Source organism: Camarhynchus parvulus, chromosome 28 (genome assembly GCF_901933205.1).
Source record: "Camarhynchus parvulus chromosome 28, STF_HiC, whole genome shotgun sequence".
Classification (NCBI taxonomy): Eukaryota; Metazoa; Chordata; class Aves; order Passeriformes; family Thraupidae; genus Camarhynchus; species Camarhynchus parvulus.
In genome coordinates, this window is record NC_044598.1 from 2,848,438 (window position 1) to 2,864,455 (window position 16,018).

The following is a 16,018-nucleotide window of genomic DNA, read 5'->3' on the forward strand; positions in this document are numbered from 1 at the left end:
CACCACAGAGCGCTGCTGGAGCTGGGGCTGCCGTGGCAGGCCACGCTGGGAGCATCCTCCCCTGTGCTGCTGGCCAAAAGCAGCCCCCCAGGACACCCTTCAGAGCCCAGCCCTTGGCACAGCTGGCAGCACTGGCTGGCAAGGTCCCTGCTCAGAACCGACCCAGCCCTTCTTTTGTTCATTTTTATTAGTAAGGGATTGAAAACATAAATACATTTCTTTACTGATAATTTACAGCTGTTTCTGCAGCAGAAAATGGGTGCTGTTAAGTCAGTAGCAGTAATTCAGGAGACACACGCTCTCAGGCTTTGTCCAGCTCCCTGTGCAGCCAGCCTGAAGGACAGACAGAACCCAGGATGTCCAGCCCGGCCCTTGTCCAGGCTCAGGGGATGCCAGGCTACACCCAGCCCTCACCTCCTGCAGGAACCAGGGCAGGAGGATGGGGCTGGAGCCTGGGTTTGGTGTAGAAAGCAGTGGAAGAGGAGAGAGAGTTGCAGGAGGGCAGGTCCAGCACTGGAGGCCTCTGTGAGCCATGGTGGCTTTGGGCAAGGTGTGTCCTCATTCCTGATGGTGACAGGAGTCAGTAAACCACCTCATACACAGTGGCCTTCTTGTCACCAGAGCCCGTAACGATGAACTTGTCATTGACAGAGATGTCACAGCTCAGGACTGACGAGGACTCCTTAGACTGTGAGTGAGAGGGCAGGAGGTGAGAGCAGGGCTGGTACCTGGAGCCACCACAATCACCCTGCACAGATTCCTCAGCCCACCTGGAAGATGCTGGCTCCATAGGGTGCCCTCCAGGCATTGAGCAGGTTGTCCTTCCCCGTGCTCACAAACCACTTCCCTGGGACAGGAGACAAAGTGGGTGTCAGCAGCTGGGACACCATTCAGGGGATAAACCACAGGGATAAATCTGACGCTATCCACAGCCCAGGCAGAACAAAGGGCCCTTGCCTACCACAGGAGGCGAATTTGAGAGAGAGGACACAGCTCTCGTGGAGGTGCAGCTGGTACTTGTCGGGTTTGGTGACGTGCAGGATCTCCACGTTGCTGCTCTCCATGCCCACGGCCAGCCACTCTCCCATGGGGCAGTAGCCCAGGGAGAAGATCTGAGGGGACACACAGGCTCACACGGTGGCCCAGCAGCAGGTGCCAGCTGGCCCCAGGGTGCTGCCAGAGGGCTCCAGCCCTACCTGGGAGCTGAAGTCGTGCTGCTGCAGCTGCCGGCCCTCCCGCAGGTCCCAGCAGCGCACGGTGTTGTCCAGCCCCCCTGTCCACAGCCTGGTGCCATAGTTAGAGATGTCAATGCAGCTGGCACCATCCGTGTGGCCTTGAAACTGCCTGGGAAACAGGGGGATGGAGAGGGAGAGGGCACAGCTGGCAGGGCAGGCAGCACCTGCAGCATGGAGCGTGGGCAGGGCAGCAGCCAGCAGTGAGGAGTGCAAGGACAGGCACTGTCCCATGGCCAGGGTTACACACAGGGGCAGGCAGGGACATGCTGCAGGGACTGAGGGGTGCCTGGCCCGAGGAGTCCCCAGCAGTCCTGCCCTGCAGCCCCTGCCCCAAACTCACCTGACCAGGGTCTGGTTCTGCAGGTCCCACACCACGATGTTGCCGTCGCTGCAGCAGGAGAAGCAGACTTTGGCGTCAGGGCTGATGGCCAGGGCGTAGCAGGCGGGGGCAGAGGAGGTGAGCTCAGCCTTGATGCGGGGCGTGGGGGCTGCCAGGTCCCAGATGGACAGGGTGCTGGCCTCCCCCCCCACGATCAGGCTGCGGCCGTCGGGGAGCAGCTTGCAGGAGCGGATGTAGTTGTCACGGTTCTGAACGGGGGTGACAGGCAGCAGGGCAAGGCAAGGAGGACATGGTGAGCACACAGGGCCTTGCAGGAGACACTTCTCCTTCTCCCACTGCAGCTGGGAAAGGCCCCTCTGTCCCCTCCACTGCAGCAGGGCCACATTCCCCTTGCCAGCCCCAGCCAAAGGCTTTTCTGCTCCTCCTCCTCCTCCTCCTCATCCTCACCAGGCAGTCCAGCTGAGCCACAGCCGTCTTGGTGCCCGGCTGCCCCACGTCCCAGACCTTGACGCAGCCCTTGCCCCCGGTGTAGACGTGTCTGGTGGAGTTGCTGATGGTGACAGCACAGACCACCTCGCCGTGGCTCAGGGTGTGCAGCTGCCGCGCGTGCCGGGGGATGCCGGAGCCCAGCAGGGCGTCGGGGGGGAAAGGCACCGGCTGCATCTGCCCGTCTGCACTGACGTGGAACGAGTAGGCACTGCAAGGGAGCAGAGCACTGAGAAACAGAGCAGGATCCTGCGTGGGCAAGGGCTGCTGCCACATGGGTCCAACCGGCACCACCATGGGGCACGTGGCACCAACAGGCAGTATGGTTTGGAGTCAGGACATGGAAGGAGAAGGTAGTGGAAGGGAGCAAAGCAGGATCCTGCATGGACAGGGGCTGGTGCCACACAGGTTCAACACAGGCAGCACAGTCTGGAGTCAGAGCCATGAACAGAACACACCCAGCGATGCCAGCTGGGCACACAACACCCACAGCCCAGCTTTCCCCCAGGCTGTGCTCCCTGCTGCCTGCAGCTTGTGCACAGAGCCCAAATTCCCCCCCAGAAGCCACCACATCCCGTCCTCCAGCATAGCCCCCATCCAGCCTGGTTTTGAGTCAGAGGTCATGGAAGGAGAAGGCACTGGAAGGGAGCAGAGGAGAAGCCTGAACAACCCCTGTGTGATGCCCGAGGGCAGGAGGTGATCTCTGTTAGCCACGCTCAGGCCAAGGTGGAAGGTGCCCAAGCCAAAAGGTGGAAGGTGCTCATTATGCCCTGGCTAATGAGAGGTTTAATTACCCAGCTCCAGCTGCCAGGAATGAAATGGCATCTCTGGACTCAGGATTGGAGAGCAGCTCCCCCTCAGCCCAGCCCTGCCCTGGGTGAGTCCTTGGGAAGGAGACGCTGCCAGCACCCACCTCAGCCCCTTGTCCCCACCCTCCCTGCAGCCACTTACGGTTTCCCTCCAGGGACGGTGGGGAGTGAAGAGGAGAGGGTGGAGGCCCTCAGGTGAGGGTGAGACTCAAAGGCCACCTGCACAAAGCAAAGGGCACATGAGGAGCAGAGCAGAGGACACCAAAACTGCGCTCTGGCCTTTCCCTGCACACCCTGGGACCAGCCCAGCCTGGCTCTATGCAAGCTCCCTGCTCACTGTGTCCTCCCATGCAGTGACAAAAGCCAAAATGGGTTCCCACAAACACCAGTGGAACCAGCAGAGGCTTCTCTGAAGATTCCACCAGCCCCACCACCTGCGCAAGGGAGCCCTTCCTATGGCTGCAAGCCCAGCTGAAGCCCCAGATGGTGCCCAGGGGACAGGCAGCAGAGCCAGCACACCCAGCCTCCCTCCCTCAGTGACTCACCACGGGTGAGCGGCCGTGGAGCAGCGTGCTGCTGGCCTGGGGCACTGACAGGTGGATGCCCATGCAGAGGCTGGGGGTGGCGTGGGGCACCATGGCCAGGCAGGACGTGAAGGGGCTGGAGGAGCTCAGGGGGCTGCGGAGAGCTGCACGAGGAGAGAGCCGTGGCTTGGCCCTGGCGTCACCCGGGGGAGAGGGGGGGACACCTGGTGACTGCACAGCCACCCCCTCTAACCCCCACAGCCAAGCCCTAAAGCACCCAGCTTCGTGCAGCCCCACCAAAATGACAATTCAACAGAGAAAAAGAGATAAAACCCCTGCTCTACCCCAACCACCATCCTTGGCAGCTCTGAGCCCAGCAGGTGTGCGGCAATGGCAGAGGGGGTCCTCTTGGCCATGGTTCATAGCTCTGATCTTGTGGAGCACAATGGCCCTGCCAGCTCTGCTGGTGGCAGACAGGGTCCTGAATCCCTCCATCCCATCCCACCAGAGCAGAGCAGAGCAGGCCCTGTGCTGTCCTGGACACTCAGTGTCACCCCTGGACACTCACTGACCACTCTCCCCCATGCTGTCCTGGACAGTGACACCCCCCGTGCTGTCCCTGACACTCAGTGACACCCCTGGACACACTGACACCCTCCATGTTGTCCTGGACACTCAGTGACACCCCTGGACACTCACTGACCCCCATGGACACTCACTGACCCCCCATGCTGTCCCTGTCACTCACTGATGCTGTCGGTGCTGGGTGCCTTGGCCGGGGGTGGCCGGAGCGCGATGGCCGAGCTGGGTCCGGGGCCAGGCGTGAGGGAGTCACGGGGTGGTGAGGAAGAGGAGGGCTTGGAGGTGGCAGCGCTGGCCACTGAGTGGGTCTGTGCAGTAGAGGGAAGAAGAGCAGCTTCAGCTGTGGGAGCAGAGCCTGGGCCAGCAGCCTCCACCTTGCAGGGTGGAAGGAGCTCCTGGATGGAGCTGCACAAGGACCTGCCATCCAGGTCCCCTCTCTTCTCCTCTTCCCCTTGCATGTCCCCTCTGTCCCCACAGCTGCAAATGCCCCATGCAAGCTTTGGGTCACCCCAAACTGCCCCAACCCTGCACTGGACCCATCTGCTGCTCCCTCAAGCAAAACTCCTCCTGCATGGAGGGGACACCCCCATCCCCAACCTGGCATGAATCAGCCTCTCCAATCCCCACAGTTATTTCATTCCTTGGTTTTTTTCCTCTGCCTCTCCTATTTCTTCTGCTTTTTTTTTTTTTCTGTCTGGGGATTTTGTCGACACCAGCAAAGGAGGAAAAAAAAAAATTAATAACAGAGAAAAGCTACGTGCTGTGCTGGCAGATTGCTCAGGGCGCTTTGTCTGCTCTAATCCGATTGTGCTGGGGAGCTGCTGCTTGCTGCTGCCCACAGCCCCCAGCTGGCTCCTGACCCCAGATGGGGGGACATATCACTTGGTCCCTGCGGTGGCTGGGAGGCCAAGGAGTGGCAGAAACATCCCTCCCCCTTCCCACATGCTGATGTTTCAATCTGAGTGCTGGACTGGTGCTTGGCAAGGAAGAAGAAAAAAAAAAAGCACACAGAAGCAGCAAAAAAAAAAAAAAAAAGAAAAATCAATTGCTGTGAGCAGCTCTGGGGAATCCTGCAGGCAGGCGGGTGGAGAACACAGCAGAGCTGTGCTCTGCCCAGCAGCACTCACCCTGCCCCGAGGGCACGGATCTGTCCCCAATGGGCAAAACCCCTGGCATTCCTGTCCGGCTGTATATGGCATTTCAGACTGGCCAGAGAGAGAAATCCCCGGCCACGCTGCTGGCCCCACAGCCCACCCCCAGCCCCGGGGCTCCTCACCGGGCTCTGCTCCCGGGGCTGGCCGGGCGCGGTGCTCCCGCTGGAGCCGACGGACGCGGGGCTCCCGGGCAGCTCCCGGCGGGACGGGAGGCTGGGCGGGCGGCCGGGGCTGCCGGGCTCCGAGGGCGGGTCCTGGGGAGAGAACAGCGCTGTGGGAAGCAGGAACCCCTCTGAGTAGGAGGGCAGGGTCCCTGGGGAGCCACCACCAGCCCACCAGTGCCCTCGGTCTGAATGAGGAGCATCCGTGCGCGTTCTGCTTCCCTGGATCAGAAACAGCCTCGGTTTTTCTCTTTGGATAAAATGAGAGGTGACAGCAGGTTCAGAGGACACTGGTGGCCAGGGATGCCTTCACAAGGAGGGATGGGAATCAGCACACACGAGGAGCTGAGACAGGGCTGCCATTTCAGAGGCAAGGCCACCCCTCAGCTCTTGCACTCCCATTCAACCAGGTCTGTGACTTTTTATCAGCACAATGAGCAGCTTTCATAAGCCTCATTTGCTGCAGAAATTCCTCCTGATCTTCCTTTCAGGGCTTATATTTTCTTAGGAAGTGGCACAAAAAGACCTCATATCTTTCTTTCCCCTCTGTCTTCTAAGAAGGGAATAAGCACATCCCCCAAAAACATCTCTACCAAGAACAGTGGTGGCTGGGATCAAGTTCTGCCAGGTGTGCCTCAGTCAGGAAAGGCTCTACCAGAAGCATGTGGCAGCTCCTTTGCAGAAGACTGGAATTCAGTGAGGTGAGTTAAAGTTGAGGCTGCTCCAGGGCCAGACAGGGCAGGAAGGGGCTCCAGGCCTGGGGCTGGCAGGGCCAGGGTGTGCCATGAGGCTCCTGCCACCTCCACCCACAGGAGCTGCCAGCAGCAAGCCCAGCTCCATGGAGCTCTCATCCCAGCTTATCAGCCTCCCCATATGGGATGCTGCAGCAGAGGGCCTGAAAGGGGATTGTGAAGCAGAGCCAAGCCTGTGGCTGGCAAAGCTGAGCCCTGGCTGGCACAGCCTTCCCAGAGCAGTGGGAGTGGAATCAGTCTTGGCTGGCACAACGCACTGGAGCAGGGCTGGCACATGTCCTGGCTGGCCACTGCTGCCCAGCAGCAACGAGCTGCAGCCTAAAGAACCCCAAAGCTGGGGAACCAGAGTCCTAAACCCAACCACTGCAGCTGGAGCAGGATGCCTTGCCAGGCTCCAGGGGCTTACCTCATCCACCACCAGGTTGTAGTCACTCTTGTCCCCATCGCTGTCCTGTGAGGAGGGAGAAACCCAGAAGGGCTCAGTCAGGACAGGGAGATGCTGGAGCAGGCTCTGTGTTCTGCCCCAGGACCCCAGAGTGACCCATTTTCTCCTGGACATCCCTCCCTGGACCAACACCAGCCACGTCCTGCTGGCAGTGACCCAGCCTCGGGCTGAGGGGCCTCCCTGGGGCTCCTCATTTGCTTTGTTCTTGCTCCCAGCACAGCAGCCCTGGGCAGCAGGGTGGGCACAGGGCTGCCCAGCCCCAGCCCCTGGGGCACTCACAGAATGCCCAGGCAGCTCCTTTTCCTCCCTCTTCCTCTTCAGCCCCGTGCGCTCCTCATCCGGCATGCTCTCGGCGGGGGAAGAAGAAACGCTCTGAGGCAGAGGGAGAGGAAGGTGTGAGAGCCACTGGCAGGGCAGGCAGCCACCCCTCAGCTCTCAGTGGGGCCAGGCCCTGCTCCATGACCACTTCATCGTGCCAAAGCATCTCCCTGTATGCTGGGAAGGACTCCAAAACCCTGAGCCAAGCAAGGGAGATACAGCCCTGCAGAGACAACGAGCCAGGGTGGAGCACAAAATCCCCACTGGAGCTGTGTTTGCTTCAACTCAACCCTGCCACGAGGTTTTGGAAGCAGAGTGGGGCTGAGCAGAAAGAAGAGCCCTCCCCCAGGTGCTGCTGGCAGCTGCAGGGGTGTCACACGTGCCCTGGCATCCCCACACTGGTGACAATGCAGCCAGAAGGTGACAGAGATGCCCCATGGCAGGGTTCCCTGCAGCTGACTGCTCCTGGGTGCCTGGGCAGTGATGGCATCACAGACACCTCCTCTCCTTCCTCCTCTCCTACAGATCAATGCCTGCAATTCCCCAACAGAGATCATTAACCCTTCCTTCCCCTGCCTGGACCCTGGATTCTGCAGGGCTACTGTAGAGCTTGGGAAGGGAGTCACAGCTCTGGCATTGGGGGGAGCCTAAAAGGGAGGGGGCAGCCAAGGACTGCAGAGGGGCTGAGAGCTCTGAGACCTGCTCAGAACGATTTCTAAACTGGAAACTCCTTGAAAAGGACAGAGCTGGTTATTTTGGGAGCAGCCCTTGATCTTTAGCTCCTTGCATCAGCAAAGACTGAATTGAGGTGGCCCAGAAGCTTCAGTTACAAAACCCTGATGCAAACACAGCCCACCCAGGCCAGCAAAGCTCGCCCAGCAGCCCCATCCCTCCCAGGAGCCAGTGGCCAGCTTGGAGCACACTGGAGATGCCATCAGGGCCAGCTGAGCTCACAACTTACCCTGCTTGGGGTGAGCTCTGGACGCAGGCAGCAGCAGGGAGAACATCCCAGGTCCATGGCAGAGCAGAGGGGAGGACAGGGAAGGTTGTTAATGCCAAGCCTGTGCCCCTCATACCCAGGCAGGAAGGAGGGGCACAGCAGGGCAAACCAGGAAGCAGCAGGACACAGGTTTAGAAAACAAACAAACAAAAAAAATCACACCTGATTTCCCACTTTGCCCACCTGAAGTGTGGATTTTGTGCTATCTAAAGGGAGGTCAGCACTTTGGTGCTCCTCAGGGAAACAGGGGAATCTCTACCCACCCAATCTCCTTCCAAGAGCTTATCCCAGCTCTGAAATCCCTTCCCTAGACATGAAAACAAATCCAAAGGCCCCAGGAGGGGAGAGCTGGCCAGCTGAGATCCCCTGAATCACACCCATCCCATTTCCTTAGGAAGCCATGCCTAAAAGCCCTGCTTGGAAACTCTCTGAGGCTTTTTGGACATGCACAGCAAAGCAGGTCCACTTCCCTGAGCCCAGGGAAGGAGTGCCAGGCATTTACTGCAAATCCAAGCACAGGGAACACATTTACTGCAAATCCAAGCACAGGGATGTGGGCTGGCCTTCAGCAACCTTCCCTGGCTGATTTTTGCTCCTAAAGATCCACCAGCATTTAGAGAGAACAAGTCCAGGTCCCTGCTGGCAACAAGAGGCAGGCAGGGATGGGAAGCTGAGGGATTCCTGTAGGCACTGCTCCAAGGCCGTGGTCTGGAGTGGGACCAGATGCCTGCCATCAGCCCTGTGCACCCCTGGCTCAGCTTGACTCACACCAGCTCTGGCTAACCATGGCAGAGCACTGAGGATTAACCCCAGACAGATGGAGCATTTCAACTTTTTTTTTTTTTTTTTTTTTTTTTTTTTTAATAAGGAATGGCCCTCACCAGAGCCAGACACCCAGGCTGAGAGAAGTTCTGGCTGCCTGGGCTCTGAGGGTTAAGCAGGCTCAGCACAGCACAGCCTGCTTTTATTCTCTCTCTCTCTGGACTTTGTTTTCCTCCTTTGTGGAAGCCATCCTTAAAGAAACACGGGCAGGATTTGAGCTGCAGACAGCTGTGTGCAGGGGGGGCAGAGCTGCCACCGACAGCTTCCTGCTGCTCTTTTCACCACCTTGAAATCCTGCAGGCCAAGCCAGACCATGAGAACCTGCAGCAAACCCCACCCAGTGCCTGGCTTTGCTGCTGCTCTTGGGTCCTGACCCAAGTGCATTTCAGTCAGCACCTTCCCCAGGGGAGTGTGCAGGGAAACATCACTCCTGCTAAATCTGGCTGCCTGTTCCTAGCCCACAGAGCCTCCCTCCTTGTCCCAGCCTCCTCTCAGCACAACCACTCCATGCCTGCACTCTGAAAAGGTGACTTGAGCTCAGAGCAGCTCCTCCTTTGTGCAACAGGCCACGAGCAGAGCTGGGCACAGTTACTCATTTGGCCCAGGCCTGCCAGCAGCATTCAGAGCACTGATTTAATGATGATTAAATATTGATGATGTTTGGAAGGCACTCGCTGATCCTGACAGGAGGAGGCGCCCATCTGGACTAGGAATTAGTGTCATTTACACGGCACAACACACCCAGTGAGGCTCTGCTTCCTGAATTCCTTGCCCCAGGCTTGTGGCTGTCACAGTTTCTACCAGGGGCTTGTAACAGTATTCTTCTTAAAAGTCTCATCTTTAAGTATCAGATCTTGGTGTAAAAAGAGAGGATTTTTTTGTGGTGGGGATCTCCCAGTTGCCTCATGCACTGGAAACACCCAGGGGAGCACGGAGAGCCGTGTGCGCGCACAAACACTTGCCCAGGGCCAGGGCTGCACACACAGCATCACTGCAGAGCAGTCGCAAACACAGCCAGCCTCCTGAGGCTGCAGGCATTCCATTCCATGAATTCGCCATCCCCGGGGATGCACCAGCCAGGAACCTCAGCAAAGAAGCAGAGCAGCATCCCTGCACAGCATCCCAGCCTTTCAAGGGTTAACCCCGCCGTGCTTCTTCCCCTTACCTCTGTTCTCCCCATCCTGGGCCACTCTGTGCTCCTTGGCCAGCTGAACCTGAGCCATCAGTGCCCCGGAGAGGGCCAGGAGCCCCGAGCTGGCCCCGCTCAGGCTGGGGGGCTGCGTGCTGGAGGGGTGGGGTGCCAGCGGGAGGGGGGATGCGTGCTGGGAGAGCTGCTGAAGCTGCTGCTGCTGAAAGAGAAAGAGCAAATGGTCCTGGATGTGGAGGAGGCAGCCATGGCCCGGCCCTCCCTTCCCCTGCCCTCCCCGCGGGCTGCGATGCTGAGCTCATGGGATGAGAAAGGGATGGGGAGGGGGCAGCAGAGCTCTGGGGGCTGCACAGGCTGGGTCACACCCCTGCCCCTTCCCCTGGGGCTGTCTGGGTTCAGCAGGCTCGGCACAGCCTCTTTTATTCTCCCTCTGGACTTTGTTTTCCTCCACTGCCTCTTAAACCCTTGAGTCCCTCCCTGCAGACACGACCCCAGGCCATGGCTGTCCCACAGGGCACCCAACACCTTCAGGACACTGTGGCAAATCCCTTCACCACAATGAGTGTATTAAAATAGTAAAAACGCTTAAAATAGTAAAAAATGGGTGTGTCAAATTAGTAAAAACCCTTAAATAGTAAAAAATGGGTACATAAAAGAGTAAAAACCCTTAAATAGTAAAAAATGGGTACATAAAAGAGTAAACCCCTTAAATAGTAAAAAATGGGTGTATCAAACTGGTAAAAACCCTTAAATAGTAAAAAATGGCTATGTCAAAATAGTAAGAAAATGGGTGTGTCAAAATAGTAAAAATTTCCCCCATCACTGCAGGTCCCAAACCCCCAGGCAGGGAAGAGTCTTTGCCCCCATCCAGGCAGTGCAACTCACCCCGACGATGCTGTTGAGCTCACCCATCGTCACCTGCTTGGCCCGTTCCACTGCCTGCAGGACCTGCTGCTGGTGCTGGGGAGGAAAAGCACGGGGTGCTCACACCCTGCTCCTGCCCCGAGGGAGCATTTGGCTCCACATTGCCCCACCCTTCCCTGCACAGCCCCTTCTCCCTCCCCTCCAGCCCAGGCATGACGTTTTCTTCCCCAAAACCTCCTGTGGTTCACAGGCTGGACTTTGATTTGTCCCTTCCCAAGAAGCCAGAGCAATCTGACCCCCTGCCTCCTCCTTACCTCCTGTGCCAGAAAGGGAATAATCTGGGCACAAATGGCACTCAGCCTCTTGACAATCTCTGCCTGAAGGAGGAAGCAGGAATCAGCAGGTATTACCGCGGATGGAGGGCTCTGAGCCCCATCCTGTCCCCCACTCTGCAGAGGAGTGAAACTCTCCCCACCCACGGAAATTCTCTGCTGCCTCTGCATCCCTGCTGGGATTTCCCGAGCTGCTGCCAGGGGAGGGCTCTGCCCAGGGCTGCCAGGCACAGGGGAGGGACCCCACGCCTCAATCCCTGCGTGGCCCCAGGCCAAGGCAAGCTCCAAGCTGTCAGTCCTTGCAGCCCAGCTGGCTCTGCTCAGCCCAAACCCATCCTGGCTTTGCGGGCAGGGACAGAGGGGAGCCGAGCCACAGGCGCTGGCAGTGAGCCCTCTCTGTGCCTTCCCTTCCCAAGCATCCAGCTCAAAGCCAGGCAGAGCAAGCAGGATGCAGAACTGCACAGAGTCAGCCCTGTTGGAATGGCACCAGCAAATCCCTCAAGGCTCTGCTGGTTGTACCTGCCCTGACCCAGAGCAGGGACTCCACTCCCAGCCCCATCAAGGCCTGGGACAGCTCCCCCTGCTCCTTCAGAGGCACAAAGCACCCCCAGAGCTGCCCCTGCCCACGGGGGAATGCAGAAAACCCGGTGCATCCTCTGAGGACAGGCTCTGTGGTTGCAGACAAACCCACAGCAGGGCAAGCAGTACTTCCGAGGAAAGAGGCTGCGACTTCCAGCCCAGCCTCTCCAAGAGAAAACCCCACATTTCCTGGGGAAAATTGCCCACCCCCCTGCTGTAAATCCAGCCCGGGGCTGGCTGCTCTGAAGGGTTTTATCAGCTCAGGTTTCTGACAATCCCCGCCGGTGCTGCAGAGGTCAAAGCGGGCTGGGAGCCAAGGGAGAACAAAGGGAACATTTCCCTGCCGTGCCCCGCAGCCAGCAGCACCCCGTGCTCACCTGCAGCTCCCAGCTGCTCTCCCAGCCACTGAGACCCCTCCTGCCCAGGCTCCCACTCCTCACCCCTTGGCCACCACCTCGTGGGCAGAGTCCCCAACCCCACCTGGCTTGGGCCACCCCCGGCTCCCAATTCCCACTGGATTTTGGGGTGTGTAAGGGTGGCAGGAATGTGGTCCCCATCAGGCTCCCTGCTAACAAAAGGAGCAAACTCGGAGGGGCTGAGCCAGCTGGAGGGATATGGCAGTTGACTTGCCACTTTGTCAGGCATTGGTCCAAACTAATTTCCCTGGCAGAGAGCCCATGATGACTAGATTGATAAATCTGAAGAGGGAAAGCAAATTAAGGCTGGAACAAAAGGGGAACCAGGGAAGGGTGAAAACACTCCTCTGGCTTTGGGAAAGGAAAAGGGGATTAAGAAAAAAAAAAAAAGAGAAGAAAGACAATCCATTTGCCTCTGGGCTATAGCTCCTGCTGTTTCCTCCAGTCCCTCCTTCAAGTGGGGCCCCAGGGAAGCACTGCAGGGAGGCACCAGGGCTCACAGCAGGGCTCTGAGTGCTTCTCTTTGGGATGGGGAACTCAATAACACATCCTGACAACGGCTGCATCCCTCTGCAAGCCAGTCCCTGTGTCACTTAGAGCCATTAGAGCTACAGGGCTCAAGGGAGATCATTTTCCAACGAAGTCTCCAACCTCAGCCTCTTCCCCACCCTCCCCTGCTGCTGTCCCAGCCCCCCTGCACTTACCTGCTTGTGCATTTCAATGTTCAGGCCGTAGGACATCTCGTAGTACTGAGAGGAGAAGCAAAAAGCACAGCACAGCCTGGTTAGGAGCTGTCCAGAGCAGCTGGCCAGGACCAGCCTGGGGTTTGGCTGGCTGCAGCCCACGAGGAATGGCTGGGACACTGTGCCAGGAGCCTGGGACAAGGCAGGGAGCAGGCACAGCTGTTTGCACCTGCAATTTGTTTAAGCCAGGGGAAGCCAGTCCTGCTGCCCCCCCCCCCCAGATCCTGTCCTGGCTCTTGGAACCTGCTCCAGGTTTCACCCTCAGCAGCCACCACTGACTCTGACCCCAATCCCCCACACCTGGGCAGAAAAGGGCTCCAGAGCTTTCCTGCTTTCCACCAGCAAAGCCTGTTCCAAAGGCAGGAAAGCACTTCTGGAAATCCCTGTGAGCCTCCAGGATGTGGGGAGGGATCCCAGCTGACGGGTGAGAGGAACATGCCCTGCAATATCAACACCCAGCCTCACAGGCTGGGCTGTGTTCACCCCCGGGATGGGCTTTGCCCAAATTCACGTCTTTTTGCCTCTTGGATGGTGTCACTTGGATTCCCCCTTTTCCCAGAGGGGCCCATAAGGTCAGGTGATGAAGGAGAAGGAACTGCTCTGCTGTCCCCCCATCCTCTTCCTCCCAGCAGCTCCTGGCAGGCTCTGAGTGATGGACAGTCTGTCCTGGGGCCAGTTAACCCTTCATTGGCACCTGTGGAGGGCTCCTGCCCTGCTCCTTCCCCTTCCACCCAAACCACCAGCCTTGGAGCATCAGTTCTTAAATATCCACCCCTCGGGAGAGAGAGAGAGGGAGGAGCTGGGGGCTCTCTTACAAGGCCAGATAGAAAAAGGTTAAAAAAAAAAGAGAGACAAAACCTATGGCAGGATTCCCGGGCTCAAGCAGCACTGAGCACCAAGAGCCAGCGTTGCTAGAAATGGTGATTAACTCCTTCCTCCCTCACATGTCCCCAGCCCCAAGGTGAGCACTGGGCAGGGCTGAGAGGAGCCCCAGCAGCCAGATGTGTGTGAGGGCAGCAGCCCAGGGGGGACAGCCCTTCAGGAGGAGCAGGGGGACAGCTCACCATGACATAATGTCTCTGCATCTCTGTCTTCTCGCTCACCAGCTTCTCACACTCCAGCTTCAGGCTGCAAAGGGGAGCCAGGGCTTTCATTCACGGACCTGCAGCTCCTGCCCCGTCCCTGGGGCAAGCTCAGCACATCTCCTGTGTGCTCCTGGGGCTGCAGGGCTGTCACACACACACCCTGGGGCACCTGCAGGGCTGTCACACACCTGTAGCACCCACCCAGAGCTCTGTGCCCTCCCTGCCCCTACACCCAGCTCAGCCAGAGGAAATTCGGCTGATCCTCCCCTTGGGACCCCCGCTCAAGACCTGGCTCCCCAGTTGTTGCTTTCACGCTGTCCCCCAGCCCAAACCTCCCTCCTCTTCCTCTTTCCCCAGGCTCCTTCTGCACGGACGAGGGCTCTGTCATCACCATCCACCCCTCCAGAGCCTGCTCCTAAATCTGATCCTCCCAGGACTCAAGGTTGGGTCCCACCAGCAGAGCAGCAGCTCTGGCCCCAAAGCTGTTCCTGGCCAGCTCTGATGGCTTCACTCCCTCCTTAGAGACCAGACTGTGCTCCTGAAGGAGCGCTCCACCTCCTCCTTCCCCCGTTACCCCACGGCACTCAGCCCAGCCCGGCCCCGGTCCCACCTGTGGTACTGCGCCTGCAGGAACTGAAACTCCTCCTTGATTCGCTCGCAGATTTCCAGCACCGAGAACTTGAAGGGCTGCCCGGGCTGCGGCGGAGAGACAGCCCGGCTGTGGAGGCTGCGGCTCGGCCCCGCGGCCCGGCCCGGCCCCGCCGCCCCCGCGGCGCTTACCGGGTGCCGTCCCTGAGGGAACATCCTGAGCGCCCCTGAGGGCTCGCGGCGCGGCCCCGCCGCTCCCGGGGCGCTGCTGCCCGCTCCTCCCCCGGGGCCCGGGGGTGCCGGGGCTCGGCGGGGAGCCGGGGTCTGCCCGAGCGGCTCGGGCGGCGCTCCCGGGGTCTCGTTCCCGGGGCCGGGGCGGGGCTGAGGCGGCCCCGGTGCGGCGGGGGCGGGGGGGCGGCCGCTCGGCCCCGCGCGCCCCGCGCCCACTTAAGGAGGCGCGGTCCCGCGGGGCTCGGGACACCGGAGCTTCCGCGCCCGCTGAGGCGCCGAGCGAACGCGGCGGTACCGGAGATCGAGGGGAGCTCGGGGAAGGCACCGGCCCTGGAGTCGCTGCTGCTGTCCCGAACGGAGCCGCTTGCCCGCACGGCCACCCCGGCCCGGGGCTCACCGGGCGCTTCTCCCGGACACGCCACGCTCGTGTCCCCCAGCGCGGTGCGGAGCTTCCCCCGTCCCCGAGGCAGCCCGGTCTCCGGGGAGTGATGCCGGGCGCTGCCACCGCCCCCGACGCTGCGGGAGGAGGCGGCACCGGCCAGCGGCAGGGCAGCGCCCGGGGTCGGACATCACAAACGAGTACAGCCGGACAGTGCCCGCCGGGCCGGGGACCCCAGGGCAGCGAACTCCCGTACACAGTGGGGCCCGGGTCCCTGGGGACCCGCCCTCAGTATGCCCGGGGCAGCCCCACCGGGAGGGGCGGGTACGGCGGGACTGCCCCATCCCGTCCCCGCAGCCCGCTCCACCTTAACCGGCCCCGCAGCCCGCAGCGGCGGCGCTCGCACCAGCCATTGGCTGCCGCTGCAGGAGAGCCAGCCAATCGCCCTCCGCGGTTCCCACATGGGCTCGTGACGCAAGAAAGAGGATCCACCAATGAGAAGTGAGCAGGCGGCCGGAGCCCCCCGAGGAGGCGCCGCGGGGCACGCTGGGAGTTGTAGTCAGCCCTTGGCTACGCCCTCACGGCGGCGGCGCCCCGGGCCGGTCCGTGCGGTCCCTGCCGCCGCCGCGGGCCCGGGGAGAGGCCCAGACCGGCTCTACCGCGGGGCTCGGCCCAGCGCCGCCAGCAGGCGGGACTCCCGCCGCGGGCAGCACGGGTAGGCGGACTGCGCGGCCCACGAGGCCTTGCGGCTGCCGCCAGCTGCCACTCAAAGTAACGTGGGGCGGCTGAGGCGGCGGCTGAGGCGGGCGGGCCGGGCGGACACGGAGCCGCCGGGCTCGGGCTCCGCAGGGCTGCTCCGCCCGGGGAACCCACCGAGAGCCCCTTCCCGGTCCCCTGAGACCCCGCCAGCCGCGGCTGCCGTGAAGTGACCGCGGTCGGGGTCGGTAAAAGCGAGTGAGGAGCAACCTTTAAATATTGCAGGACCCAGCTGTACCTGGGCGCTGCGCAGGCAGGCGCGAGGTTAAA

General features: G+C 60.4%; 1 protein-coding gene across 3 annotated transcripts; it reads right to left on the bottom strand.

Moving 5' to 3' along the window:
- Positions 1 to 182: 182 nt before the first annotated feature.
- On the bottom strand, positions 183 to 14,689 carry LOC115914242 (transducin-like enhancer protein 2). Of its 3 annotated transcripts, XM_030966660.1 has the most exons (20): positions 14,575 to 14,689; positions 14,405 to 14,490; positions 13,774 to 13,837; positions 12,671 to 12,715; positions 10,954 to 11,016; positions 10,661 to 10,735; positions 9,794 to 9,977; positions 7,768 to 7,784; positions 6,768 to 6,860; positions 6,450 to 6,494; positions 5,253 to 5,384; positions 4,143 to 4,284; positions 3,416 to 3,558; positions 3,013 to 3,089; positions 2,023 to 2,272; positions 1,576 to 1,823; positions 1,197 to 1,344; positions 962 to 1,112; positions 771 to 847; positions 183 to 688 (listed from the first exon to the last, which is right to left on the bottom strand). In XM_030966660.1, exons 1-20 carry the CDS (start codon positions 14,596 to 14,598, stop codon positions 581 to 583), a joined length of 2,172 nt encoding a protein of 723 aa, XP_030822520.1. In that variant the 5' UTR covers positions 14,599 to 14,689; the 3' UTR covers positions 183 to 580. The 3 variants fall into 3 exon arrangements, 2 of the variants coding, with proteins under 2 accessions (XP_030822520.1, XP_030822519.1); XR_004061419.1 differs by having other exon boundaries at positions 1,197 to 1,340; positions 14,405 to 14,604; XM_030966659.1 differs by having other exon boundaries at positions 14,405 to 14,604.
- Between the last annotated feature and the right edge of the window lie 1,329 nt (positions 14,690 to 16,018).